Here is a 27,046-nt window from a genome sequence, read left to right as displayed (position 1 = left end):
TTATAAGGCTACACTTTCTCATGCTGGCTTCCTGAAATATTGCCGAGTGTCAAAATATATTAAGTGCTCCACTAAATACAAACCACAACCTTAGAATCATCCGGCTGTACCGTATCTGGATTAAGCATGGACGGGAGGTCTGAATAATACCAAACCCACAAAAATATCCAAATAGTGACGGCTGCGAGAGCTGAAAATCTGACCTGTGTCGGGCCACGAGTTGCTTGAATAGCGAAGAACCATTTCGGGGAGGCAGGAGTTCCACTCGGAGAGCAACCTAGAGAAGGAAAATCACACGGACAGATAAATACACTGAAAACCGTGCAGGGATAAAAACACAGACAGGCAGGTAACTGCATTACAGAGATTCTCAAAATGAGCTGAAGCTCAGTCGACTATGGGGTGGGGTTTTTTGTGTGTGTGGTGGAAATTGGGACCTGACCCACAAGGGATTTTTGGCACCGATAAAGGGTCTGTGATTTGCAATAACCGATATTATCAGCATCAACCCAAAAATGTGTTCATTCCAATAGAAATGTATTAAAATACTGTGAATAGTGTTTAAAAAAAAAAAAAAAATCCAAGCAGGCCTAAATATACATTCAAACATTTTGAACCACATACAACAGATGTACTTTAAAGGGGAACAGAGGGCAATATATAGAGTAAATATAACAATAAAACACACATTGACGAACCTTATTCAAGACTTAGAAAAGTTTTTTGTTCTAAGGTTGGAAAGTTATAGTGTTTTGAAAGTAGCTCGAGCAAACTATTTCCGCAGTTTGAACAGCCCGCCATGATATTAATTTTATCCAATCAGAATGCACGTTCATTTTCTCTGCGTAACACTCATGACTAGGGCTGTAACGATATGCGTATCGAAATCGCGATACGCAGAGCCACGATCCGTATCGCGATACAAGAAGGCAGAATCGCGGTACACCCTTTCAAACTTCTCCTCAGCCCAAAAACAGAGGCGCTTCCAAACTTCAATTTATGAATACTTTACTTTTTATTTAAATTACATTTTAAACTTACTTAAATTACTTTTATTTTTTTATATCTATTAGTAAGTCGTTTTTTCGCCGACCTGCGACAATCTTCTGCGAGTCACGCAACGTCCACACTCGCCACTGGCAGAGCATTCATTTCTTTTAAGCGGTCGCCATTCTGGTTGTGACGCGGGGAGCGAATCTGTAAACAAGCAGCTCATTGGCTGGCTAGGTGTGCCACAAGCCAATCACAATCACTTGACCGGAAAGGCATGCAGTGTTGCCAGATTGGGCAGGTTTAGGTGCTTTTTGGCTGGTTTTGAACATATTTTGGGGTGGAAAACGTTAGCAATATCTGGCAACACTGAAGGCATGTCTGCTTGGGCGGAAGCCTTCTGCGGCAGTTACATTTTGACACGCGAGCAATGTTTCACCATAAAAATTCCGTAATTTCCATCTGTTTTCCGCGATCACAGAAAATCATTGGCCCTATGAGAGTGAGACAGTGAGAGAGCCACCCCATAACCCCCCCCAAAAAAATCTTAACGGATTTACACGATTTGGAAAAATGACTTTTTCAGAACCGAAAAAAACAGAGCTTCCGGCTCAACAGTATTATTTTGAGAAATAAAACAATCTTTGGATATACATTTGTTCATTTTTGCATACATATTACTCATTCTCTGCAGTGGTCTGAATTATTTGTTATTAAATAGTTAATGTAAGTAAGTAAATGTTAATAAGACAAATTTACTACTTGAAAAAAACATTTTAAAAATCGTGGGCGTATCGAATCGTGGGTCAAAAATCGCAATACGAATCGAATCGTGAGTTGGGTGTATCGTTACAGCCCTACTCATGACGCATGTATGTGCCCAGTTGTGTTGGCTCATTGAGGTTGGGAATAGCACGTGTGAAATACCCGTTTCTGCCTCTTGCGACGATTTCGCAAGTCCACGGGTGGCGCCTATCTCATTGCAGCAAATAAATTCTGCTGGACTCGCGAGCAATGCCACGTTACATTTTCCGCACGAACACCACGCTGTGTCACCTGTACGCAGGCGCTCTGCCCCACGCTCGCCATGCCCATGGTCAGCATCAGTCTCATCCTCGCCGTCATCCGAGCTTTCTTCTCTTCTTTCGTCATCACCGGAGTCGAGAGTACCTCTCCTAGGTTCAAACTGGTACCCTTCTAAGCCATAGCCTGCTTGCAGTGTGTCTTGCAGGATCTCTTCGTACGATTCGACAGAGCTGTCGCTTTCACTTGATGCGCCCGATGCCATGATTACACGCTTCTCTCCTAGTGCAGTGGGTAGGGCTGACGTCACGGTCTTTTAGAAATGGCGACTCTTGTGCCGTTTAGCGTACCGACTATTATATTTACAATTACCAAGATATTTCGTTGTTTTCTAGGATATAAATTTGATAGAATACTCAAGAATACGTTACTTTGTCACATCAGCAACTGTATATATTATATTTGGTACCCCTTTAAGAAGGTCTACACACACAACTACAGGAACAAAGTTACTGTAAAAAGTTTTGACACCCCTACACATTCATAGGTTTTTCTGTATTTTAACCATTTTCTACACTGTAGAACAATACTGAAGACATCGACTATGAAATAACATCCAGAACATGCATGGAATTATGTGGTTTAAAAAAAAAAAAAAAAGTGTGAAAAAATGTCAAAAGTTAATTGCCTTCTTAATGCGTTTGAGATCAAACAGTAAATAATAAAAATACAGTAAATTCCACAACCGTAGTAATCCAAATTATGTCAAGAACCGCTCGACTAAGTAAAGAGAAACAACGTCCATCATTAACACATCAAAGTCAAAGTCCCTTCCCACGCCATGTGGCGCACAGGGCGGCACCGATCTCCATTTCGTAGCCCTCGGCCTCTCGCCTATTACATAGCTAGGGTTACAGTGGGGGGGTGGGGGGTGGGGGGGGGGTGTTAGTCCTCTGGTAACCATGAGAGTTTGACTCCCCACTCGCATCTGTATCATAGCGTGCCTTGCCAGATGGCAGTAGGTACCATTTTTGTGATGGTCTTTGGTATGACCCGACCGCGAGTAGAACTCACGATCTCCCGATCGAGAGGCAGACACGCTGACCACTAGGCCAACTCGCGGTCATTAACACATGAAGTGTCTTAATTAATTGCTCTGAGTGCTCTGTGAGCACAACATCCCTTGCTGGCAACTATACCGATGCTATAAGCGCTTAATACACCCTTATGAACTTGTCAAAGTACAAGTTTGGTAATCAAGGGCTGTAATTCTGCTGAAATGTGACCGAAATTGTAATATGCGCATGACCGACATATTAGCAGAGACTTTTGCAAAGTTTCAGAAAATTCTCGCAAAAATTGAGAGAGGAGTTGATTTCAGAAGACGAGCACACTTTCATGAAATTGCCAAAGTACAAGTTTAGTAATCAAGGGCCCAACTCTGAAAAAATTAAACCGAACTGAACTAAATTACAATATGCGTATTACCGACATACAGTATAACAAAGAATCCTGTCAAGTTTCGTGAAATTCCTCCAAAAATTGTGAGAGGAGTTGATTTCAGAAGGCGAGTACCCTTCCCGCACAGACATCGCCATGACATAATCCCCCATCGGGCCTTAAAGGAAAAAAACCATCGAATTAGAAGATGTATCCAAACTTTTGACTGATACTGTAGATACAGAGCTATTCATCTGGAAACATGTACATCATTAAATCCTGTATTTTCAAGATATAGCCGATTTAATTGCAGGTTTAAAGAAAGAAAGCACAACTTTATTCATCACACACTTGTGAAGTTTCCTCTCTGCATTTAACCCATCTGAAGCAGTGAACACACACATACCCAGAGCAGTGGGCAGCCATGCTAACAGCGCCCGGGGAGCAGTTGGGAGTTCGGTGCCTCGCTCAAGGGCACCTCAGCCCAAGGTCGTCCCATATTAGCCTAACCTGCATGTCTTTGGACTGTGGGGGAAACCGGAGCACCCGGAGGAAACCCACGTGGAGAACATGCAAACTCCACACAGAAAGGCCCTCGCCGGCCACGGGGCTCGAACCCGGACCTTCTTGCTATGAGGCGACCGTGCTAACTGCTATATTTATTTAGGAAATGTAAAAAAAATAATAATAATTTCAGTTAAAAACCACACGATTTGTAAATCCATGCCATTAATGTGTGTGTACAACTGAAACTGACTATTTTACACAGCTGAAGCCCTTCATTGCTCCTCTGGCCGCAGTGAAGCTGCAGTGTGCCCGCTGGTGGACAAACCCCGCTACAACACTCCTAACATGATTGAACAGTCAGTCAATCTTCTCTCTCTCCATTTCTTTTTTTAAAAAGTGTCACTTATCAGCTATTATAAACTCATTCTAGCAATTAGCTCATATCGGCTGACAATACTGGCACGCCGATTTATCAGTCAGGCCCTAGTGGAAAATCAGACCCCTTCGCAGTAAATGTCATTCATACGAAAGCGGAAATTGCGCGCGCAGCCTGGACCCAAAAAAGACTCAGAAATGCCTAGTTGTTGTGTTGTCGGGTGTCAGAATCGTAGCAGTGATGGGGTTAAAATGTACAGAATTCCAGCAGGATCTCACCCATTCCAAAAAAATCGCCGACGTCTATGGCTACAAGCCATCAAACGTGTAGACTGGGATGAAAGCGCCATCAAAAATGCGCGGGTTTGCAGCGCCTACTTCATCACAGGTAAGATCAGGCTATTTATTAAATCTTTCTTTTTTATTCTTTCTAGTCTTCGTTTATTGATGTAGCAAAATACTTTGGTAACGTTTGTCTGATTAGCTGGGTCATAGTTACACAATGTAATGAATATTGTTAGCATGTTAACTTAGCTTTGCATGCAGTTTTGTTTGTAGGAGAAGTCTCGCTTGACTCAAGCAGTCCAGATTTTGTGCCATCATTATTTGTGTATGCCGAAAATCACAATTTTAAAGCAAGGATGGAAAGGTGAAATTGTGTGCCCTCACTCTAAATGCCAACTTACGTTGACTGCTCTAACCTAGCTCCCGCCCCGTTCAGTTTCATTTCCGCTCTCTGCCTCTCGCTTTTTACGCAGCTCTGATTTCTCTTAGCTGCACTCTTTACACTATCATTCCTTTCATGCCATTACCTCCTGCAAATTGCTGTTTAGTGTTGGTATTTGCTGTTGTAGCTAAAGCCACATTGCCATCACATCACTGGCATAATTTGATTAAAACAAAATGAATATGAATGTCCCATTGTTAATCAAGTTGTACATGCCCGCACATAACATAATCATATGCGTCTAAAGACTTGTAGGCACGAAGTTTTTCGTGGGTGTACACTGAAGTCTTGTCAATAAGGTACAAGTATATATCTGGCCATTGTATACCAGGGAACTTACTAACATCGTCTGTCCACTCTTTAATTAAATACGGATCCGGTAGGCGATGTCCACTTGTTAGAGTTAACTTATTTATGTAGCATTCTCGATCTTGTAACGACAATTGTTTGGCATAATCTGACAGCTCATAATGCCGGTCTATGGGCAGCGCCATTGTTTCTGAGTCCAGGCTGCGCGCGCATCCTGGCAACGGTCGGTTTGTTTACAAACATGCAAAGGGGTCTATACGATCTTATATTTAATGAGTTCTAATCGCAATCAACATTTTGACTGGTCTCTTGAATTGAACGGGTTTAATCCAATCCTCAAAAACAACTAGATCTATAAAGATCAAGTTGGACCTAAAGTGCCATGTTGATAGAAGTACAGGAAGAGAAACTATGAGGGATGTGACAGTGTCACGGGTTCATGATCGAACAGTTACCTCACCGTTGACTTTTTCAAAATACTGACTAAGGCAGCTGGGCCATAGAAGGTTCACGCTGCACGCTACACGTTCACGTGAAGAACCGGACCCTGGGCCATTAAACTTCATGCTTGGATGTTCACGTGTTGCGTCTGTTCTACTTTGACCGAGTAACCAACAATATGGACTCTTCAGATGACGACTAAAACAATGATATCAAAATCAAAACGATAGCCCAGTGCTTTTTGACGGCACACGCCCGAAGACTATAACACATACCTGTCGGTGATTTCACACGCTCATTCAAGTCCTCCCAAACTTGTGCCTTCTGGTCCCTGTCTTTATAATCCACCACACGCGGATCCCATAGCAGGGGCCTTTCTCGAACAAACTCGATCAACTTTTCTCGGTAGTTGTCCATTTTATCTCCCTAGACCCGTTCTGATTGGCTGGCACGGCGGTGACCTTGGGGTCGTGCATGCATTGACTGGAATTTCTATCTTCACGCCTAGAAAAAAAAAGTGTGCATGTTCATTTCTCGCTTCACGCGTGAAGTGTGCAGCGTGCAACGTGAACGCCGTTCTATGGCCCAGAGCAAGTCATGCTACGTTTGTCCACTTTTCTTTACACGCGTGTAGCGTGCAGCGTGAACCTTCTATGGCCCAGCTGCCTAAGATGCACACATGTCCATACCAGCACTCTCGTTTTCAGCTTATAATGACAACATGGTTCAGATTAGACTAGTTTTACATGGGGAGATGGCCGAGGCCAAGTCTTACCAGAGCAAAGACAAGGTCATCTGTGATTTATACAGAAATTGCTTTTTCTGTGCAAATAAAATGTAGGGTGGGGTGGGGGGGGATGTCATGCGTCATTGTCATATCCAAATACCTCATGCTTCTTTCACATGCAAGAAAAACACCCAAGATTATCATCTCATACCGCTTATCCTGTTCTACAGGGTCGCAGGCAAGCTGGAGCCTATCCCAGCTGACTACGGGCGAAAGGCGGGGTACACCCTGGACAAGTCGCCAGGTCATCACAGGGCTGACACATAGACACAGACAACCATTCACACTCACATTCACACCTACGCTCAATTTAGAGTCACCAGTTAACCTAACCTGCATGTCTTTGGACTGTGGGGGAAACCGGAGCACCCGGAGGAAACCCACGCGGACACGGGGAGAACATGCAAACTCCGCACAGAAAGGCCCTCGCCGGCCACGGGGCTCGAACCCGGACCTTCTTGCTGTGAGGCGACAGCGCTAACCACTACACCACCGTGCCGCTGCCAAATATGCAAATGTTTATTACTATTTAAAGAAAGAAAGAAAGAAAGAAAGCACAACTTTATTCATCACACACGTGAAGTTTCCTCCCTGCATTTAACCCATCTGAAGCAGTGAACACACGTGAGCAATGAGCGCGCACACATACCCAGAGCAGTGGGCAGCCATGCTAACAGCACCCGGGGAGCAGTTGGGAGTTCAGTACCTTGCTCAAGGGCACCTCAGCCCAAGGCCGTCCCATATTAACCTAACCTGCATGTCTTTGGACTGTGGGGGAAACCGGAGCACCCGGAGGAAACCCACGCAGACACGGGGAGAACATGCAAACTCCGCACAGAAAGGCCCTCGCCGGCCACGGGGCTCGAACCCGGACTTTCTTGCTGTGAGGCGACAGCGCTAACCACTACACCACCGTGCCGCCCCCCAAGATTATCATAATGAACGTAAACAACAATCACGGCTATTGTTAAAGACTCACAGCTGTTGACTGTCTCACTAGCTTTAGGAAGCCATGGCCGAATGGTTAAAGAAGCAGCTTTGGGACCAAAAGGTTGCCGGTTTGATTCCCTGGACAACGGCTGAAGTGCCCTTGAGCAAGGTACCCAACCACCAATCTGGGTACGTTGCTAAATGCCATTAATGCGATGTCATTTCTGCAATACAGCTACCTAACCATGTGGAAGACTCCAGCCATGCACAGTGAATGGACAGAGAGGCAGGAAGGTACACAGAGAGGTAGGTCCTGACTGGACGGGCTTTTTACAGCCCTGTGACTGCAAAAGATGACTTTTTTTTCTTTTAATTGTCAGACCATTTGATTTATCCAGTTCATTCAAATTTGAAGATCCTGTCAGGCTGTCACCTCACAGCAAGCAAGTTCTGGGTTCAAACCTGCCGGTCAACCGGGGCGTGGAGTTTGCATGATCTCCTTGTGCCTGTGTGGGTTTCCTCCCACAGTCCAAATACATACGGATTAGGTCAACTGGCTACTCTAAATTGCCCGTAGGTGCGAGTGTCTCTGTGTTAGCCCTATAAGGCCAAAAAAAAAAAAAAGTGTGTTTCCGGTTACGTAGATTTCAAAACTAGGGTCGGTAGGCAGGCTTTTTTTTTTTTTTTTGAATTTTTTTTTTCAAGATGGTTGCCATAGCCTATATTTAGACAGGAATAATTTCACAAAATATAATGAATTTCTTTGCAGGTCACCTGAGTTACCACCTTCTGATGAATCTGATGCAGCATGAGACACCTTTTAACATGAATGTTTCTGTAAATATAACAGCTCAATACACCATGAGAGAGAGAGAGAGAGAGAGAGAGAGAGAGAGAGAGCAGCCCCGCCCCTCTCTGCTCCCTGAGTGCAGCTCGTCGCCTTGGTAACGGTGCAGGGAAAAGACACAATATAACAAGCAAAGAGCGCTTTTTCTCAGAGTTCCCTCTCCTCGAACAACGCTGATTTACACGCAAACGGAAGGAGCTATTCACAAAATTCTTTCACATTGAGTGCTACAAGGCTCCCATGAACACATTAATGTAATTTTTTTGTCCCTAGTGTAAAAAATGTGGACACTAGAGCGAGTTAAAAACAAGTGACTTTTCTGATTTTGCAGTAAAAGCGCTACCAGGTTTATAATGTGAGTCTATGGGAGAGCGCGGCTGTCCTCTCCTTACTTTCAGGCTTCTCATTCAAAAACTGTAAATCCTATCGCTCAGGGAGACACTTGTCTTGATTCACACAATGTGTGACTACAACTTTTGAGAAAGTTGTGTGTGTAGAGTGAAAATTGTGGCTGGGAAAACAGTTTAAATGAGAAAGAGCTTTTTTTTCAAGCTGCCTACACTCTAAACCCCTGAGCGCCACTGGTGTGTAACGCAATAGACCCCCATTATAAAGCCGGAATTTGTCCAGATGTGCTCATGGTGTTTGATCTGTGACTGATCAAAAAGTATAGAGCCTAGCAAAAAAGCTGAATGCCAGATCCACACAGGAGAATTTTGTCTCCGTTTTAAAAGTTTGAATCATGTCTCTAGGTGAAAGACAAAATAAGCGTCATCTCTGCCTCTGTTCCCTCCGACAGCCCCGACACACTACTGCCTCCGCCGAGTGCGCGCGCAGACACACCGCATGTCGGGGCCGCGGACGAGTTACTCTCCCCTGATCAACGAATTCGGCGGGGAATTTGTGGTTATTATCGGTACAAACAGCGCGAATCACAACTTAAATGAGTGCAGTTCAGTTTGACATTATTGTCAGTCCGTTAGATAAACATTTAATTTTATTAAAATCGAAAATTAATATTTAGAGCCTGTGGGCTACAAAAATAATAGTCATTAAAGTAGCCGGCTGGACTTAATTGTGTAGTCGGCTGTATGGCCGGTGCTTGTGGAAAGCCCTGATTTTCCCAGTGAGTGACAAAAACTTCCGGTTCACGCGGTTGGGTTATATGTAAAAGTCGCGACTGGGAAAAAAACGAAAAAAAAGTTTAGGGTCGACCGGTACGGATTAGGGTCGGTCGGGTAACCGGAAACACACTTGTTTTTTTTGGCCTAATAAACTGAGAACCTGTCCAGGGTTACCCTCCGTCTCACACAACGTCAGCTGGGAGTGTCTCCGGCTCACCCCGACCCGTAATGAATAAGTGGTATAGAAAATGAATGAGCGAGCTCTTAGTGTACTCGTATACACAAACACTGCAAGCACTGAGGAAAACAGATCTGGTTAATTCTCAATAATCCAGCCACCGGGGGTGCATAAGTGTACCCTTGGTGCCGGTCCCAAGCCCGGATAAATTGAGAGGGTTGCGTCAGGAAGGGTATCCGGCATAAAACTGTGCCAAATCTAACATGCGGATTGAAAGCTCCGCTGTGGCGACCCCAATCGGGAGCAGCCGAAAGAAGATGATGATTGTTCAATTTCAAGATATTTAACAAAAAAAATCCTTCTAAAAATTACATACCCTGCCTTTAATACCGTAAAAACATCAAACTGTAACAAACCCTAAAAGCTACAAGGCTCAATCCAATAAATGAAACATTATTGTACACATTTTAAAGTGCGTACCACGGATAAATTCAGGAGCGAGATCAATGTAATTCTCCTATTTTATATTAAACTTTGGTCAAATATCTGTCACATTTTGTGTTTTGTGCAATTTTTTTACCTTGCGCAATACCAGAAAAATTCAGTTGAAATCAAGCCGTTTGAGGCGAATTGGTCCGCCTCTGAAAAAACTTGGCATTTGGATTTCCCGGCAAACATTGATTTTCATGACGTCGCGTGCGGGACGCCTCCCTCTGAATCCTACATCAGCGCTGGTTTGTTTATGAGAAAACGACCTGGTGGTTTTCTGCAAATTTCTTCAATGTTATCACGTAATTATTAAAATGGTTAACAGATGTATCGTAGGAGGGTGTAGCAACACCAATCTTGATGGGATTAGTACTTATCGTTTCCCAAAAGACCGGACAAAGAGAGAGAAATGGGAGCGCTTGGTCTACACAGGCTGTGCACTGAAACCGTGCAAAGCTCGCGCAGCCTGCTGGCGCTTCCGCAGGTGACGTCACGAAACTGGCTCCAGACTCCCTTGGGATTTTTCCAGACGCGTTTTGTTATTTTATTTTTTTCTGCTGTAGACAGATGGCCTTGTGCAAAATTACCCTTCTGGATGAGTGTGTAAAGGGACATACTTTCATATAAAAAAAAAAATTTTTTTTTAAAAACGAAATCGGTCCAGGATATGCACTTTAAATGCTCATGAAATCAGCCTTTACTCAGAGGCTGTCATTTACTTATTTTACAGTGAACAGTCCCTGGTTTTAAAACACATGAGAAGACCTGATGTATTGATAATCCCCCCCCCCTTTTTATGGCAGCATAATGATACAAAACAGCAAATAAATATAGAAGAGAAAAAAAATGGGTCAATAAACTTAAAGCATACACGCAGAGCCATGGCCTCACTTTCGTTTATAAATGCCTTGAGACCTCAAGAATGGCACAGGAATAGTTTTAAGCGTGAACAATAAATCTAATATAGTCATTTTTACGATTAAAGTGATTTATATAGGTAGCGGTCTGAGTGAATGACCTTGACGTCCGTAACGTCACAACAGCAAGTCTATCGGTCTCATCGCCATTTCCGCTATACTAAAACACAGAGCTGACTGCAACTCTGATCCTCCACTTTGAGCTAATTTATCGCCAAGCAACGTAGATGTGTTACTGGCGGTACAGCAACATGACAGAAGGTGGATTTACATTGCATTCATGGCCCAAGAATGCTTGCGGTTTGCGAGAAGTTCACGGGCACACTGGGTGGCTATGAAGTGGTCTCTCCTCTGCTCTGCACATTTTACTGAAGACTCGTATGAGACCTCTGATCTGTTGAGGAGCGTTGGCTATAAGCTCGTATTGAAAGAGGGTGCAGTATCAACAATTAAAGGAAAAGAAAACTACAAGAAAAGGAGAGTATTTTTTTTTTTTTTAAAGTGAGTTCAGTTGCACCAGTTCTCCCAGGGTGTGAGCCGAGGGTTGTTGGTAAAATCCGGGACGGAACAGGACATATTGCTCAGGCAGTAACCTCCCCACAGTTGTTGCTCAAACTGGTGACGTCCCGTTCCGTCCCAGGTTTAAGTAATTGCCTGAGCCGAGTAGTAATGGCGGAGTACTCAGTAATGGAGAATAAGAGGACCAGCCGTCTTATTTCTAAACTGGATATTGCTGCCATCTCGCCCTTACGTGGAAGAAGTGAATGAACGGAGAACTGAACAAACAACTGAAAGTCAGATTGTTTCAAAACAATCGGCCACAAGATCGGCCTTCAAGAAGCGAGAACACAGACGGGTAAGCTCCGACTCTCATTTGGATAAAAAAAAAAAAAAAAAAAAAAACACACTCGCTGTTTACCTGCATTTAGATTAATACATGAACTTGTATTGTGTGTTTAAGTTACCGGTATAAGATTATTTAATTTGCTTCAGAATGTGATTGTCTCAGTTCATCTGATTATTTAATTAGCCTTTTACGTTTTATCAGTGAAAATGCATGCATGTACATGTATGCTGCATAAGTTATAACACCTATCCTGTTTTAATGACAGTCAACCCACAATCAGTGAAGTCAAATCAGTCTTAGTTGAGCAAGTCGGTGACGGTATTTCTTACTTTCACCATCAATTTTTATTGATATGACTGGTCTGGGCGGCACGGTGGTGTAGTGGTTAGCACTGTCGCCTCACAGCAAGAAGGTCCGGGTTCGAGCCCCGTGGCCGGCGAGGGCCTTTCTGTGCGGAGTTTGCATGTTCTCCCCGTGTCCGCGTGGGTTTCCTCCGGGTGCTCCGGTTTCCCCCACAGTCCAAAGACATGCAGGTTAGGTTAACTGGTGACTCTAAATTGACCGTAGGTGTGAATGTGAGTGTGAATGGTTGTCTGTGTCTATGTGTCAGCCCTGTGATGACCTGGCGACTTGTCCAGGGTGTACCCCGCCTTTCGCCCGTAGTCAGCTGGGATAGGCTCCAGCTTGCCTGCGACCCTGTAGAACAGGATAAAGCGGCTAGAGATAATGAGATGAGATTTTGATCTATAGACTCGGCCTTAAAACCGCAGTGACGTCACACACTCAGGGCTGGCTGACTCAGCGGGGCAACTCGAATGCCAACTTTATATAAAAAAAAAAAAAAGAAACCTTTGTCACATGCACACTTCAAGCACAGTGAAATTCATCCTCTGCATTTAACCCATCTGAAGCAGTGAACACACGCACACACACACCCAGAGCAGTGGGCAGCCACACCAGAATGCCCGGGGAGCAGTCAAGGGTCAGGTACCTTGCTCAAGGGCACCTCAGCCCAAGGCCACCCCACGTCAACCTAACTGCATGTCTTTGGACTGTGGGGGAAACCGGAGCACCCGGAGGAAACCCACGTAGACACGGGGAGAACATGCAAACTCCGCACAGAAAGGCCCTTGCCGGCCACTGGGTTCGAACCCAGACCTTCTTGCTGTGAGGCGACAGCGCTAACCACTACACCACCGTGCTGCCGATTTTTACTCTCAAAATATATATAAATTTTTTATTCCCATTTATGCAGCATACAAGAGTCAAGGATGGAGATACTACCCACTCAGAAATGTATTTAAAAATAAAGGTGCTGTGTAGGGCTGTGCGATATATCGAATATACTCGATATATCTCCGAAAATTCTGTGCGAGACACATAAAATTATTATATCGTAACTATCGAGTATTTTATGGTCATCTTCCGACTTGCGTTTGTTTCGTGTTTGTTTAAAACCTTTCCCAGTGGTTTTCTCTCTGTCCCTCAGGCAGTAACGTGAGAGGCTGCCTAAGGGTAAAGAAAACAATAACGTCACACACTCGCCAACCAATCCCGGGCGACATCTCGGTGCTGAAAGGAACTTGCGGGAAGATTTCCTAGTTTTGGTTGTGTTGCCAGATTGGGTGGTTTTAAGTGCGTTTTGGTGGGTTTTGAACATATTTTGGGCTGAAAACCGTCAGCAGTATCTGGCAACACTGCCGGCGGGAAGATTTCCTGGTTCCGGTTTACAGCGCTGACTCAGTTCGTGCAATCGCTGGTGTTGCATAGGCTACCGTGTAAGCTCTGTCAATTTCAGCGACAAATTAAAAATGGAAGCGGACGAATTGGTTCCTAAAAGAACTAGTAAGGGGTCAGTCATCTGGCATTTTTTGGATATCGCAAGGATGATGTGGAACAGCAAATGACCGTTTGTAAAGTGTGCAAAAAAACCTGTCATCACGAAAGGCAGCAGCACGACAAATATGTTCCATCACCTGAAAACTCACCCGGTACAGTATGAAGAGTCTCTTAAACTCCGAACTACTTGCCTACAAGCTAACCCCCCCCCCCCCACACACACACACACACACACACACAAGCTAAACAAATGACCATAGCGGCCTCGTTCTCCAAAGCCCCCCCATATGAGAAACCGAGTCAGAGATGGAGAGCTATAACGGATGCAATCACTAACGTCACTGCCGAAGACATGATCCCAGTTAGTATAGTGGAAAAACCAGGCTTCCAAAAATTACTAAACACACTCGATCCCAAACATGAGTTGCCTGGTCGCAGACATTTTACAGAGAAGGCAATAGCGGAATTATACATATCTTAGAGGCAGAGCCAGAAAACATTCAGTTCAAAAGTGTGCAAAGAGGAAAATGATGTTTTGCAGATCTCTCTCTTCTCTCCCTCAATCTCTCTCTCTCTCTATTGTGAATGTTCCAGTGGTTCTCAGTAGTCAGGTTAATAGCTTGGAGATCTATTTTTTTAATAATTTAATGAACGAGCACTTTTCTTATTTAGGCTAAATGTCTTTCTCAGTGTTGAGCTGCACTTTATTGGTTTGAGCTCTGAGCAGCTCTGTATTGTTTTGCCCCTTTATTGCAATTTTCAAGATTGTTTTTGCAGTTTGTGCCACATCTTTGTTGAATAAAAATAGTCTTATTTCAATTCAATTGTGATTAATCACTAACATGAAAATTTAAAATGTGTTGTTGAAAACCACCTGTAATGTAGGGTGACCAGACATCCCGGTTTTACCGGGACAGTCCTGATTTGGGGTTGTGTGTCCCGAGTCCCGACAAAAGTCTGTCGGGACACGGATATGTCCCGGTTTTCGCCACTCGCGATGTTTGCGACTGAGCAGCGTGGGAATCATTATCGGAGAAATGTCTGCATTTACTATTTTGATAAATTGACAGGAATCGCAAACTTTCCTGGTTACTGCCCCCTGGCCCTGTGGCATGGGTGTTTATTTAGCCACATTATTCCAGACAACAGAACGGGTTGCCATGCAACAACAAAATAAACATTAACTGGCGCGAATGTTCTTTGTCTAGCAGCTAGCAGCAGTAATGCCGCAGCAATTATGCCGAAAAGAAAATGTACCTTTTCCAAAGATTTACAGGGCACCTACCCCTTCCTCCGAGAGGTGCAGAACAATGCGCACGAAGCCTACTGCACACGCTGTAATGCTGCTTTTCCACTACAAACGCGGCTGAGTCGTGCCGTGCCGAGTCGAGCTGAGTCGGGCTGAGCGGGGCTGTTGGAGTTGCATTTCGACTACAACCGCGCTGAACCGTGCTGGCTGGAAGTGGGTGGACACATTGGGTGGAGTTAGCGAAAGTGGGTGGAGTTAGCGAAAGTGGGTGGACGTCATGTGATGCCGTTAAGCAGCGCAAACAGTGACATCAGTGACAGTGGCGGAACAAGTCAGAGCCGGGCCGGGGGCGGGGCAAATGACCGGGCCCTTTATTAAAGCTTATCATAACATCATTTTAGGCTACAAAATGTCCGCAACTGCGGTGTTTACCAATTTCAACACTACCGGGTGCAACTATGTTATTTAGTACATCAAGTCCTTCAAACGAACATGTAACTCAGAAACAAAAAACATTAGGATACTGTACATGGCTCATAATAAAACATCAATAGCCTACTGCGCGCATTATTTGAAGGGCATACGAATGAGCGCTCAGAGGTTGCAACGGTGACAGGAAGAGTCAGAAATAAAAGGAGGGCGGTGCAAACCTCACTGAATGCACTGTGTTTACCAATTTCAACACTACGGGGTGCAACTATGTTATTTTGTACATTAAGTCCTTCAAACGAACATGTAACTCAAACAAAAAAACATTCGGCGACATACTGTACATGGCTCATAATAAAACATCAATAGCCTACTGCGCGCATTATTTGAAGGGCATACGACGAGCCTTGCGCTCCGCGAACTCGTCCACGATGCTCTGTATGTCACTGATTCAGTGATCTTTTAAGCGGTAGTCTCACCACCCGAATAGTAAACAATAAACATGGAGGACATGGAGTCGTTAGTGTTGCTGGTCTTGGTGCTGTGGCTTGTTGTCACCGACAACGCCAACAGATACTGGCAAGAGTGTATAGATGAGGCGAGGCGCATAAGGCTTCAGAAATTCTCGTAATTCATAATTATTCTTCTTCCGGGTTTGCGGTGTTTACAGATCCCAGCGCGCTCGCGGGGCGTGTGTGGGCATGTGAGGACACTCCTCCTCACCAATCAGTGCACAGGGGAGTGTCTGCTCACGCCCCCAGCCTCAGTCGGCACGGTTTGGCTCGCTTCAGCCCCACTCCAAAACCGTGCGAGTTTTAGGGGCTAAGCAGGGCTGAAACGAGCTGAGTCGTGCTGGTTTTTGGTAGTCGAAACGCGAGCCGTGTCGGGCTGAAGTGAGCTGAAGCGAGCTGAAGTGAGCTGAAAAAGGGTAGTGGAAAAGGGCCATATGTGTTTTGTTCCTGTACTGAGTTGGGTAGCCTATGCTGCAAATGCTGTGCGCTCCTGTGGGGGCTTTCCTCGGGCTGTCGCCCCTCTCCTCCTTTACTGCTGTTTTGTTTGAGTGTATATTTACGGAAGCCACGAGAGGCCCTTCTTATAATCTTTTTTTATTCACCTTGTTATCCCGAGATAACGACATAATTAATTCAAGATCTCGAGAAAACAACACAACTAATTCGAGATCTCGAGAAAACAAAACCGTTATTCCAAGATCTCGAGAAAACAAAATTATTTCATGATCTCAGCTGGATCACTGTATCTCCGTCGGTAGAGACGAAGCCGGGCCGGTCTTCTGCGGAGGCGCCGCGGGCTAATTTTGAAATTATCCCTTATTAAAAAAGACTTGATGCAATCTCTCCCTGTGTCAACCCCTGATCAAAATATTGCCTTATTAGGTGATCGATTATTCCAGACATTCTAATGACCAAAGTTGCGTCTATACAGAATGAGAAATAGCCCCAAAGTCAGCATATCACAAGTCTCTTGGCGCACCTGAATGAACCATTTCTCAGCTGTTTACTCGAGATCATGAAATAATTGTTTTGTTTTCTCGAGATCTCGGAATAACGGTTTTGTTTTCTCAAGATCTCGAATTAGTTGTGTTGTTTTCTCGAAATCCTGAATTAATTATGTCGTTATCTCGGGATAACAAGGTGAATAAAAAAAAGGATTATATGAAGGGCCTCTCTCGGCTTCCGTAGTATATATTCTCAAATCACTTGTCTCTTTTTTGTTTCTGTTTAAGACAGTTTGGCCATATTGCTGTGTTGAACAGCTTGTTGCACCTTCCATTAAAGTGTTCACTTTTGTACACGTCTTCTTGCTTTATTCATTCAGTTGTGGGGAATGGTTAGTAAGGTTGATTCTGACCTAGGCTATGTTGAGGTCACATAATTATCTACTTTTTAAGTTCATGCTATAGTGCATACAATTTTAGAGATATAGCCTACATGTGCATATGCATTCTTCTTGGTGTTCTCACAAACAGGTGGAATAAATCAGTTTAAATGTGGCCTATGGACATAGCCTGGCCTATTCGCAGCCATTACAAAATCTGTTGTCTGACCATAATTTAACTGATCTGTATACCACTATGCTACTAGATAACAAAATGCCTGTTTGTTTTATTTCATGTGAGATGTTGATAAATGTGAGCTTCAACAAAATGATAAGAGCACCTCTCCGAGTGTCACGTTTACGTAAAAAAAAAAGGTGTGCGTGCACGAGCATGGTCACGCGCAAAAGTGCCCAGGTTTCAGACTAGGGAAATCTGGTCACCCTACTGTAACGTTAACCAAGAAGGTTATTTAATCTGCAAGGATTGTAGTGAAAACAGTAAAAAGAATAAAAGTTAGATTTCATAGGGTCCTTTAGAGGAGATTTAAATATATCGAGATATATATCGTGAAATGGAGAAAATGTATCGGGATATTCGTTTTTTTCCCATATCGCACAGCCCTGGTTCTGTGTATCTACTTTAAAGACAACACACAATCGGACAGTACACCTACCTACCGCCAGGGGGCGCACAAGCAAACAGATAATCTGTACCTGGAAAAGGAGAAAGCTGTGATCGAGTGTTCGTCCTGCAAATATCTTTTAGCTTGTTATACACCTTTCTGGCAGCTTCAATCCCTGAAACGCAGAAAAAAAACAAAAACAAATAAATAAATGACGCAATACTGTCGCCCATTCACACGACAAGCAGCTTGCTCTCCACATTTAGCCACTTGCTAATATCACTTGCTTTCTCACTAGCTAACTAATGCTAACTTCTTACCACTGAAAGTGCTCTCCTTCTTCACTTCCGGATTAATTATCACAATAAGAACGCATCGATCCATCTCTCTTTCTCTCTCATTAACCTCATACAACTCCACTTCATTACTATCATACCGAACAACACAAACCAAATTCCCCCGCGTTTTACCAGAACCCTGCTCAAGGCTCAATCCCCAACGGCGTCCTACTCCCTATATTAAGTGCCCTACAGTCCGTATATTAAGTGCAGCTTGCACACTTTGTAGTAAACTATACAGCACATAGCGAGTTATTTAGGATACAATCCGAGTTAACGCAGCAATGACGCATGTGTGTCACTGCAAAATATAATCGGGGAAAGGGAAAAAGTTGTCTATATGTTCGAACGGGATACTAGATATTAAAATAGTAAAATATTTACAATGTAGAAGTTCTCTAATTAATATATCTAGAATAATCAAGCTATAGACAAACGTAAAATCTGCATTTAATTACCGGAACCATTATTTCTTCACTGTGATGTTCAGGAAGAGAAATACTGAAGCACCACTAACACCGCACTTGGGTGAAATGTGTGCTGTGTAATGTAGTTCGCTAACATGTCTAGTTTTTCCAGATCTGCCCAGGTAAATGTTTTTAATTTATGTTCTGATGTGATTATACTGTTGTACGCTACACTATATTACACAGTGATATCCTGTGATGGGTTATTGTGAGGAATAGAAGTTGTTTGAATGAAATCAGGGGCGATTTCTCAGAGACGACAAGGGAAGCCGAGCTTCCCCTAAAATTCTCTCCCCAAACTGCGGCGTCTACGACGTTGAATTCTCATTAAAACAATAACTTGCATAACCTAAAATATGCCAAAGATTGTATTTATGTTCATAACTATCCTGTAACTTGTTTGAGTGATGTCTGACGAACTTGCAGTTCGCTACGAGAATCACCTTTGCTGCCAGGCTGTAACCTTTCTTATTTCAATGGGCTCTATGGACAGGCAGCAGTGTTGCCAGATTGGGCGGTTTTAAGTGCATTTTGGCGGGTTTTGAACATATTTTGGGATGGAAAACGTCAGGCTAAGAAAAAATAATTGTTTGTTTCCTATTACATCTTGAAAAAAAAATAGGGTAGGTAGGTCTTTTTATTTATTTATTTATTTTTTAATCACACAAAATACCAGGTAGGTAGGTTTTTGTTTTGTATTTTTAAATAAATTTTAGGTGTGGGACAAACAGGCTACGTTCACACTGCAGGCTGAAGTGACTCAAATCCGATCTTTTCGCCCATATGTGACCTGTATCCGATCTTTTATTGACAATATGAACGACACAGATCCGATTTTTTCAAATCCGACCCAGGCCGTTTGGATATGTGGTCCTAATTCCGATTCCTATCCGCTCTTTTCATATGCGACTTCAGTCTGAACCGCCAGGTCGCATTCATCCGACTTACACGTCATCAACAAGCCACAAACGTCACTATTCTGCGCTGAAGTAGGCGGCGGGTCTCTCAAAAAAGTTACAACAACATGGCGCATAATCACGGGCGCAGATAGAGGGTGGGACTCGTCCCACCCAGATTTAAATTCACCTCGCTCGGTCCCCCCCACTTATAGGGAGGAAAAAACGTCTATGCTGTCTTTCTTTGCATAAGGCAAACCTCACGGAAAAATCAAAAGACTAATTACCATTCGGTTTATTGAGGTGCACGGCAGTAGATACATAGTTGCAACAACTCACATAAAACAAAACAAAGACTGATATTCGGTTGGTTGAGCTGCGCAGACTGCACAGGTTGCGAGCTCGAGCTTGGTTGCTATGGTTACTAACAACAAGTTTGACAGGCATATTGGGGTTGGGGTTGGTTTGCTGGCAGCTTTGTCCCCCCCCCAGTTTTTTGTCCCCCCCCCCCCCCCCCCCCCCCCCCCCAGTTCAAAAAACGTATCTGCGCCCCTGCGCATGACATCAATGCGAGGGACGCTTCGGGCTGTGAAGGTTCTGAATCTTCTCAATGGAAGGATGCAGAGGTTAGGGAGCTGATTTCCATTTGGGGGGATGCAGCTATTCAAGCTAGATTGGATGAGTCATACCGCAACCGGGTGGTTTTACTTCCGTAAACACTGGCCATGCTCACTGCGTGTGACGTCGTCGTATCCTGCAATGCGCATGCGGAACACTTTTAGGTCGCTTTTCGTTCATACTGAGGATCACATACAAGTCGCATATATTTGTTAATGTGAACGACCTCACAAAAAAATCGGATTTCACAAAAAAAATCGGAATTGAGCATTAAGCCTTGCAGTGTGAACGTAGCGACAGTGGCACATAGTGGGGAAGTGTCATTCTGTGACTCAACCATCCAGAACCAGGCCTAAGAAAACCAGTGAAGCTTGTGGAATACAGGATTCAGAGCCCATGGATAAAATATGGAGTGCTCGGACGCTTAAAGGAACTATAAACATAACAACTACAAATGTTGAACCTTAACTTTATTAGGAACACTATGTTGTGAACTTGTATGTTTAATATGAATACAAAGAACAATCAAAAACATCTTTAGACTTTTGGACCTGCTATTATACAAAATGATCAATCAGTGTCAGAATCAAATTGTACTTTTTTTTGTACATCAAATTGTACAAGTTTGTGACATCACAAAACTGAGTTCTAGCAAACTGTCTGGGACTGCAAACAACCTATTTAAAACCATGATGGCTGTAGAATGTAAGAAAGTCAAATTTGGCCTTAGAATTTAACATTGGGCAAACTTGCTAAAAACAGAGGTGCGGCTAGTAATAGTCTAGGTGTTTGGTATGCAAATATATACCTCTCGGGCATCATTGGACATTTTGGATGCATAGTTTTTGTGCCTTCTGTTATATATATTTAAACCTATTTATATATAAAATGTTCAACTTTTCCCTTTTCTGAAGGGCACAATGTACTGTTTTTATACTAAAACAACTTGTTATATCAGAAAACACTTGTAATATCAGTTTAAACATTGAGTATCAATACTACTAGCTACATGCTTTAATACTAGTGAAGTTTATGTCCCTTTTCCATAAGGCCTTTGTACAATTGGCTGCTTCCCATCTACATTTTTGCAGTCTGAGCAAATGGGTAAAACGGTTCTGTACACCTTTTTTAGTTGAGGATCAACCTCGGCACCATCTGCACCGGCTATAAGCCAACGGCTATATCGTCGATCCGCCCAAAATACAAAGAATTCCATGTCAACAGTTTATATGTTCAAAAGCAGATGTATTCAAAATACGTTGGAATAAAATATCGATCTGAATCTACCAGTAAATTGGGGGATTCCACGAGCCAACAACGACCAGCCCTGTGCGGTTTTCACAACACCATCTGTCATACTCTAATGCCGCTTTTCCACTACAAACGCGGCTGAGTCGGGCTGAGCCGTGCCGTGCTGAGTGGGGCTGTTGGAGTTGCATTTCGACTACAACCGCGCTGAACCGTGCTGGCTGGAAGTGGGTGGACACATTGGGTGGAGTTAGCGAAAGTGGGTGGACGTCACGTGATGTCGTTAAGCAGCGCAAACAGTGACATCAGTGATCTTTTAAGCGGTAGTCTCACGACCCGGATAGTAAACAATAAACATGGAGGACATGGAGTCGTTAGTGTTGCTGGTCTTGGTGCTGTGGCTTGTTGTCACCGACAACGCCAACAGATACTGGCAAGAGCGTATAGATGAGGCGAGGCGCATAAGGCTTCAGAAATTCTCGTAATTCGTAATTCTTCTCCTTCCGGGTTTGCGGTGTTTACAGATCCCAGCGTGCTCGCGGGGCGTGTGTGGGCATGTGAGGACACTCCTCACCACCAATCAGTGCGCAGGGGAGTGTCTGCTCACGCCCCCAACCTCACTCGGCACGGTTTGGCTCGCTTCAGCCCCACTCCAAAACCGTGCGAGTTTTAGGGGCTAAGCAGGGCTGAAGCGAACTGAGTCGTGCTGATTTTTGGTAGTCGAAACGCGAGCCGTGTCGGGCTGAAGTGAGCTGAAGCGAGCTGAAGTGAGCTGGAAAAGGGTAGTGGAAAAGGGCCAAAAATGATCAATCAGTGTACTTTTAGTATTTTTGTTTTGATAGCTAACATTTTTTGAAACTCCGGCTTCCGTTTACATTCAAATGTCAGTGCCCGCAAGCCAAAATTGCTGAGCAGGCTTTCCAACGTGACTTCCATCGTGATATCGATACCGCCGTTAGCCTGGGCGCTGTGTGTATACTGTTTGCATGACTCGTCCAGCGGAGGATGATAATGTTCGTAGAGTTCTTTTACAGTTGAAAACTTATAAAATGAACTTATTGTCTTACAATCTTCCGTGTGGTCGCAACCGATCACGGTAATCGAGAACACTTCGTTGGCCGCCATGATGCCTAGCGTTGTGTACAACACAAGCCGGAGTTTCCCGGAAAGAGGTCATGACGTCAGATTGAGGCCGTGAGAAATCAATGAGTGTTTCTTGTCCAATATATGCGTTTTAGAATTAGTCACTTGTCAGATCGACAATATTATGCAAATCGTAAGGCAGATTTTTTTTTTTCAAAATTTATTGTTGGTCGGCAAAAATACTTTTTTTTTTTTTTAAACATCTAACAAAAAAGTCTAGGGTCGGGGCATTTTTTTTTTAAACGGTCGGTCGGGTAACCGGAAACAAACAATTATTTTTTCTTGGCCTCAGCAGTATCTGGCAACACTGACTGGCAGCCGGGTATCCGTTGCAGTCTATGAGACGGCTCTGAACAGCCAATTTTGGCTAGTTGTTATTGGTTAAAATCAACAAAATCGTCACTTCCAGGGAAGCCGGGCTTCTCTGGGACTAAACGAGACAGTGGGAGGGACAAGAAGCCGGGCTGATAAAGGATTATTGGAGGTAGTGTTTGAAAGACATGAGGAGGGCGGTACTTCGGCGAGGAACACGGAAGCATGATCAGTCAGTCCCTAGCGGATGTCGAGAAAGTGTAGTCGTGTGCCAGAGTGCTGTCCCACTTTCTTTTCATATAAACGTTTCTTCTCATTGATGTCTCTGTACATTACTCTGTAAATAAATGTAAATATTACTCGTTGTGCTCCGTTAACTTTCATCCATTCTATCAGTTTGATCATTCGCGAATTCACTCGTTTATTTCATTTGTAGCTCAATCTGGTTGTAGGCTAGCTTGAGCCTTATTGGGATCTGCAGTGCTAGCTGCTAACAGAAATTGGTAAAGTCTCTGGAAAGCACAACCAGCTGGTATGACAGGGTCACAGACCATTTTCTGGAAAAGGAGCGGAGGGCAGAATTTGTGTATAAATAGTGTTCATGTTCATGAATCTGAAGTGTGTATATTGTTCAGTAATGTCAAGAGAATGGTGGGCTGTGTTATAGGTTATACCTGGGTATAATATTCAAGGTTTTATGTGTTGCATAGCCTACCTGGTTATGAATTTCCAGACTGTGTTGCAGAAGATGTTCAAGGATGTGTTGCACAGCTGGGTGTTGTGTTAAAGACTCTGTGTTGCATATCAGGGTATGATGTTCAAGGCTCTTCGTTGAATAGCCAGTGATTTTTGGATGTTTGATATTTTTGATTAAGGATATGAGGCACTAGCCTGGCAAGCCAGACTATAACATGAAATGTACAAGCAAAAATACTTTCTGCCACTAGGTAGGGTTGTCTAGTTCACTATGCTAATGGGGCACACCTTTCTATGCTTTGATATCCGGCCTACAGGTTTTACGATGAATGCGTAAAATGGGCTTCCCCTGTTTTAAAAACCAGCAGCCGCCACTGAATGAAATGTGTTTAGCGAACTGCTAGCTTGTTCTGATCTCTGAGTGTATGAGGCTGGATATCACACTGAACTGTGACTGGACTTGCATTTCCTGAAGGAAATATTAGTACTGCTTGCAAAGGAAAAAAAAGATTAGACTGTTTAAAATATTTGATACAGAGAGAGAGAGAGATTTAATTTTATTTATCCGAAGTACTTTCTTTGATATAAAAATGATAATCGAGCGGCGGCTACAGTTATCGACACCTTAATGATCTTTTGGCCGTTGCAAAAGTAGAAAAGAGTTTCAGTATGTAAATTGTGTATGAACAATTACTCAAACTTCCACTGGGGGAAAAATGAGTTGATTCCCGATTACTTATCTATTAGATCACGTGACACCTGTGTCCACAGTTATCGACACCTGTGTCCACGGTTACCGGTGGGCCCCGACACCTGTGTCCACGGTTACCGGTGGGCCCCCCCCCCCTTGTCCACGGTTACCGGCTGGGCCCCCCCCCCCCCCCCCCTTGTCCACGGTTACTGGCGGGGGGCCCCCCCCCCCCCCCCTTGTCCATGGTTACCGGCGGGGGGGGCCCCCCCCCTTGTCCACGGTTACCGGCGGGCCCCCCCCTTGTCCACGGTTACCGGCGGCCTGATTGGTTATTTATAAAAAACTAATTGGTATGTGGTATTAAGTTAACAAAACAGTTTTTATTTAAAATTTGTTCTACATAGACTTATATTTAGTACAAAATATCTTTTATATAAATATATCGGGGGGGGCGGCACGGTGGTGTAGTGGTTAGCGCTGTCGCCTCACAGCAAGAAGGTCCTGGGTTCGAGCCCTGTGGCTGGCAAGGGCCTTTCTGTGTGGAGTTTGCATGTTCTCCCCGTGTCCGCGTGGGTTTCCTCCGGGTGCTCCGGTTTCCCCCACAGTCCAAAGACATGCAGGTTAGGTTAACTGGTGACTCTAAATTGACCGTAGGTGTGAATGTGAGTGTGAATGGTTGTCTGTGTCTATGTGTCAGCCCTGTGATGACCTGGCGACTTGTCCAGGGTGTACCCCGCCTTTCGCCCGTAGTCAGCTGGGATAGGCTCCAGCTTGCCTGCGACCCTGTAGGACAGGATAAAGCGGCTACAGATAATGAGATGAGAGATGAGATAAATACATCGATGTCGGTGCTGACATAAATGAGGAAGTAATTCTAATATTTGTAAACAAATGAACTGATAATGTTGAACCTGTGTCAGAAAATCTTTTTCTTCCACTTTAAGTATTTTCGTAGATCACATTTTGTTAATCATTCATTGTTGTTATTTGTATTAATTTCTAGTTTTGTCGTTTACCAATAAATGTCAACAGGCAATCGACATTGTAACTGCATGAAAATCCAGGTCAAAGGTCGCATGTCATTCCTCGAACCAAAATATAAAATGTCCACTGATATTGTAATATGTGGTGGATATTTACAACAAACTGCAAAAAAGAAATATTTTCTGAATGGAAGAGAAAAATCAGAATATTTCAATCATGTAATTTGTTTTTATATGCTGGAAATTTAATTCTGGTCTAATTCTATTTATTGCAATAGGATTCCTAATACTCTATAAACGTTCCGTTCTGTTATGGATCAGAAAAAAATTGTTATAAATCACAGCACTTTTATTTTTTTAAAGTGCTTCATCTACTTCAACAATGTTACACAAAGATCGATCCATAACAGTTGTAAATGTCACTTAATTCCGCAGCGTGTCGATAATGGTGGACACCGGTGAAAGTGATCGCTATTATTGACACCTCGCGTGATTCTCAAACGCGCATTTAGATACAAAATGGCGACTGTCAAATGAAAGGGCAAGAAACAAAATAGGTTTCAACGAGGAGATCATGAAATATCGGTGAATTTGATCAGTAAAAACACGTCCATGATCTTTCCACCATGCTTGCCTGCGACGATAACGTCTGAGTTTTCCTCAAATTGCTGATCGTGCTTAAAAAAATATTCCATCTCAGGTAATGAGCTGTGTCATCAGATGACAAGATCAAAGGGTGAGGGGGCGGGGTCTTCCGGTTGATTAATTAACCAATAATAATTGTTGAAACTGAAACTCACCTTTTGTAAAATTGTTTGTTTTTTTATTGGAAAATCTGGAAAGGTGTCGATAATTATGGACTGTCGATAATTGGCTCTCGTTAAGATTGATGGATTATTTGGTACTCTTGATTTACTGACAGACAGCAGCTACTCTAATGCTCTTTACTTCCTCTACACTGGTTAAATGGTATCTGTTTATATTCTTTACAGCAATGGGCGACGTTTGCGAGGTCCTGGTACTTAATAGATGCCCGAATGCAGCCTCCAGGAAAAATCGCAGTAATGTGCTCAATACGGCTTCAGGGGAAACACAAGCCGATCTACCATGCACTAAGTGAGTAATAAATCCATAAATGCACACCCTCTACAACACTTAAGTTAATTAAGCAGCTTCTGCACATCTGGATCCCTTTCTGGTTAGAATTTGGTAGTGATGGACGATTCAAAACAGAACTTTTTGGTCTTTTGGGTGGGTCATGGATTGATTGTGGAGCACAAAAGGTCCGGGTCAAAGTGGATCAGGGAGCACAGGGCAGGAATCCACCTTGAACAGGAAGGCAGTTCATTACGAACTGATATTCCCGCCTACCAGCATGTTTTTAGGAGATGGCAGGAAACCCATTTGGGGACACAGCATGGCATGCAAAACTCTGCACGAACAGTAACCCGAGCTGAGGATAAAACTGGCGATCCTGGAGCTTTTGACTCAACTCCGTTGTATAGGATGTCGTTTGTATGTTGTAGCATTACAGTTTCTCTTCACTGGAACTAAGAAGCCCAAACCTGTTCCAGTATGAGAATGCCTCTGCGCACAAAGCGCGCTCCATGAACACATGGTTTCCAGGGTTGGAGTGGAAATAAATGGAGTGGCCTGCACGCAACCCTGACCTCAACCCCAGTGAACATGTTTGAGATGAACTGAATCATACTAATCTGTGGTTGGTAGAAGAGAGCAACTGGACTTG

At 43.7% G+C, this 27,046-nt stretch overlaps 2 protein-coding genes across 5 annotated transcripts in view; one reads left to right on the top strand and one right to left on the bottom strand.

Annotated features, from left to right (window-relative positions):
* Positions 1 to 18,410, bottom strand: part of mtbp (MDM2 binding protein) — a 136,827-nt gene extending 118,417 nt beyond the window's left edge. For 3 of the 4 annotated variants that reach the window (XM_060921733.1, XM_060921732.1, XM_060921734.1), the window contains exons 1-3: positions 18,228 to 18,410; positions 17,999 to 18,082; positions 204 to 277 (exon numbers count right to left, since the gene is read on the bottom strand). In XM_060921733.1, coding sequence (XP_060777716.1) covers positions 204 to 277; positions 17,999 to 18,082; positions 18,228 to 18,291 — 222 coding nt within the window. In that variant the 5' untranslated portion in view covers positions 18,292 to 18,410. The remainder of the gene's footprint in view (positions 1 to 203; positions 278 to 17,998; positions 18,083 to 18,227) is intronic. The other variant, XM_060921735.1, reaches the window with a different exon arrangement.
* A 316-nt stretch (positions 18,411 to 18,726) lies between these two features.
* The window catches only part of mrpl13 (mitochondrial ribosomal protein L13), a 77,284-nt gene continuing 68,964 nt past the window's right edge, over positions 18,727 to 27,046 (top strand). Inside the window, exons 1-2 of the mRNA XM_060920527.1 lie at positions 18,727 to 18,834; positions 26,292 to 26,415. Coding sequence (XP_060776510.1) covers positions 18,808 to 18,834; positions 26,292 to 26,415 — 151 coding nt within the window. The 5' untranslated portion in view covers positions 18,727 to 18,807. The remainder of the gene's footprint in view (positions 18,835 to 26,291; positions 26,416 to 27,046) is intronic.

Source organism: Neoarius graeffei, chromosome 5 (assembly GCF_027579695.1).
Source record: "Neoarius graeffei isolate fNeoGra1 chromosome 5, fNeoGra1.pri, whole genome shotgun sequence".
Lineage (NCBI taxonomy): Eukaryota > Metazoa > Chordata > Actinopteri > Siluriformes > Ariidae > Neoarius > Neoarius graeffei.
Note: the sequence above shows the minus strand (reverse complement) of the source record. Positions and strands in the feature narration are given on the sequence as shown.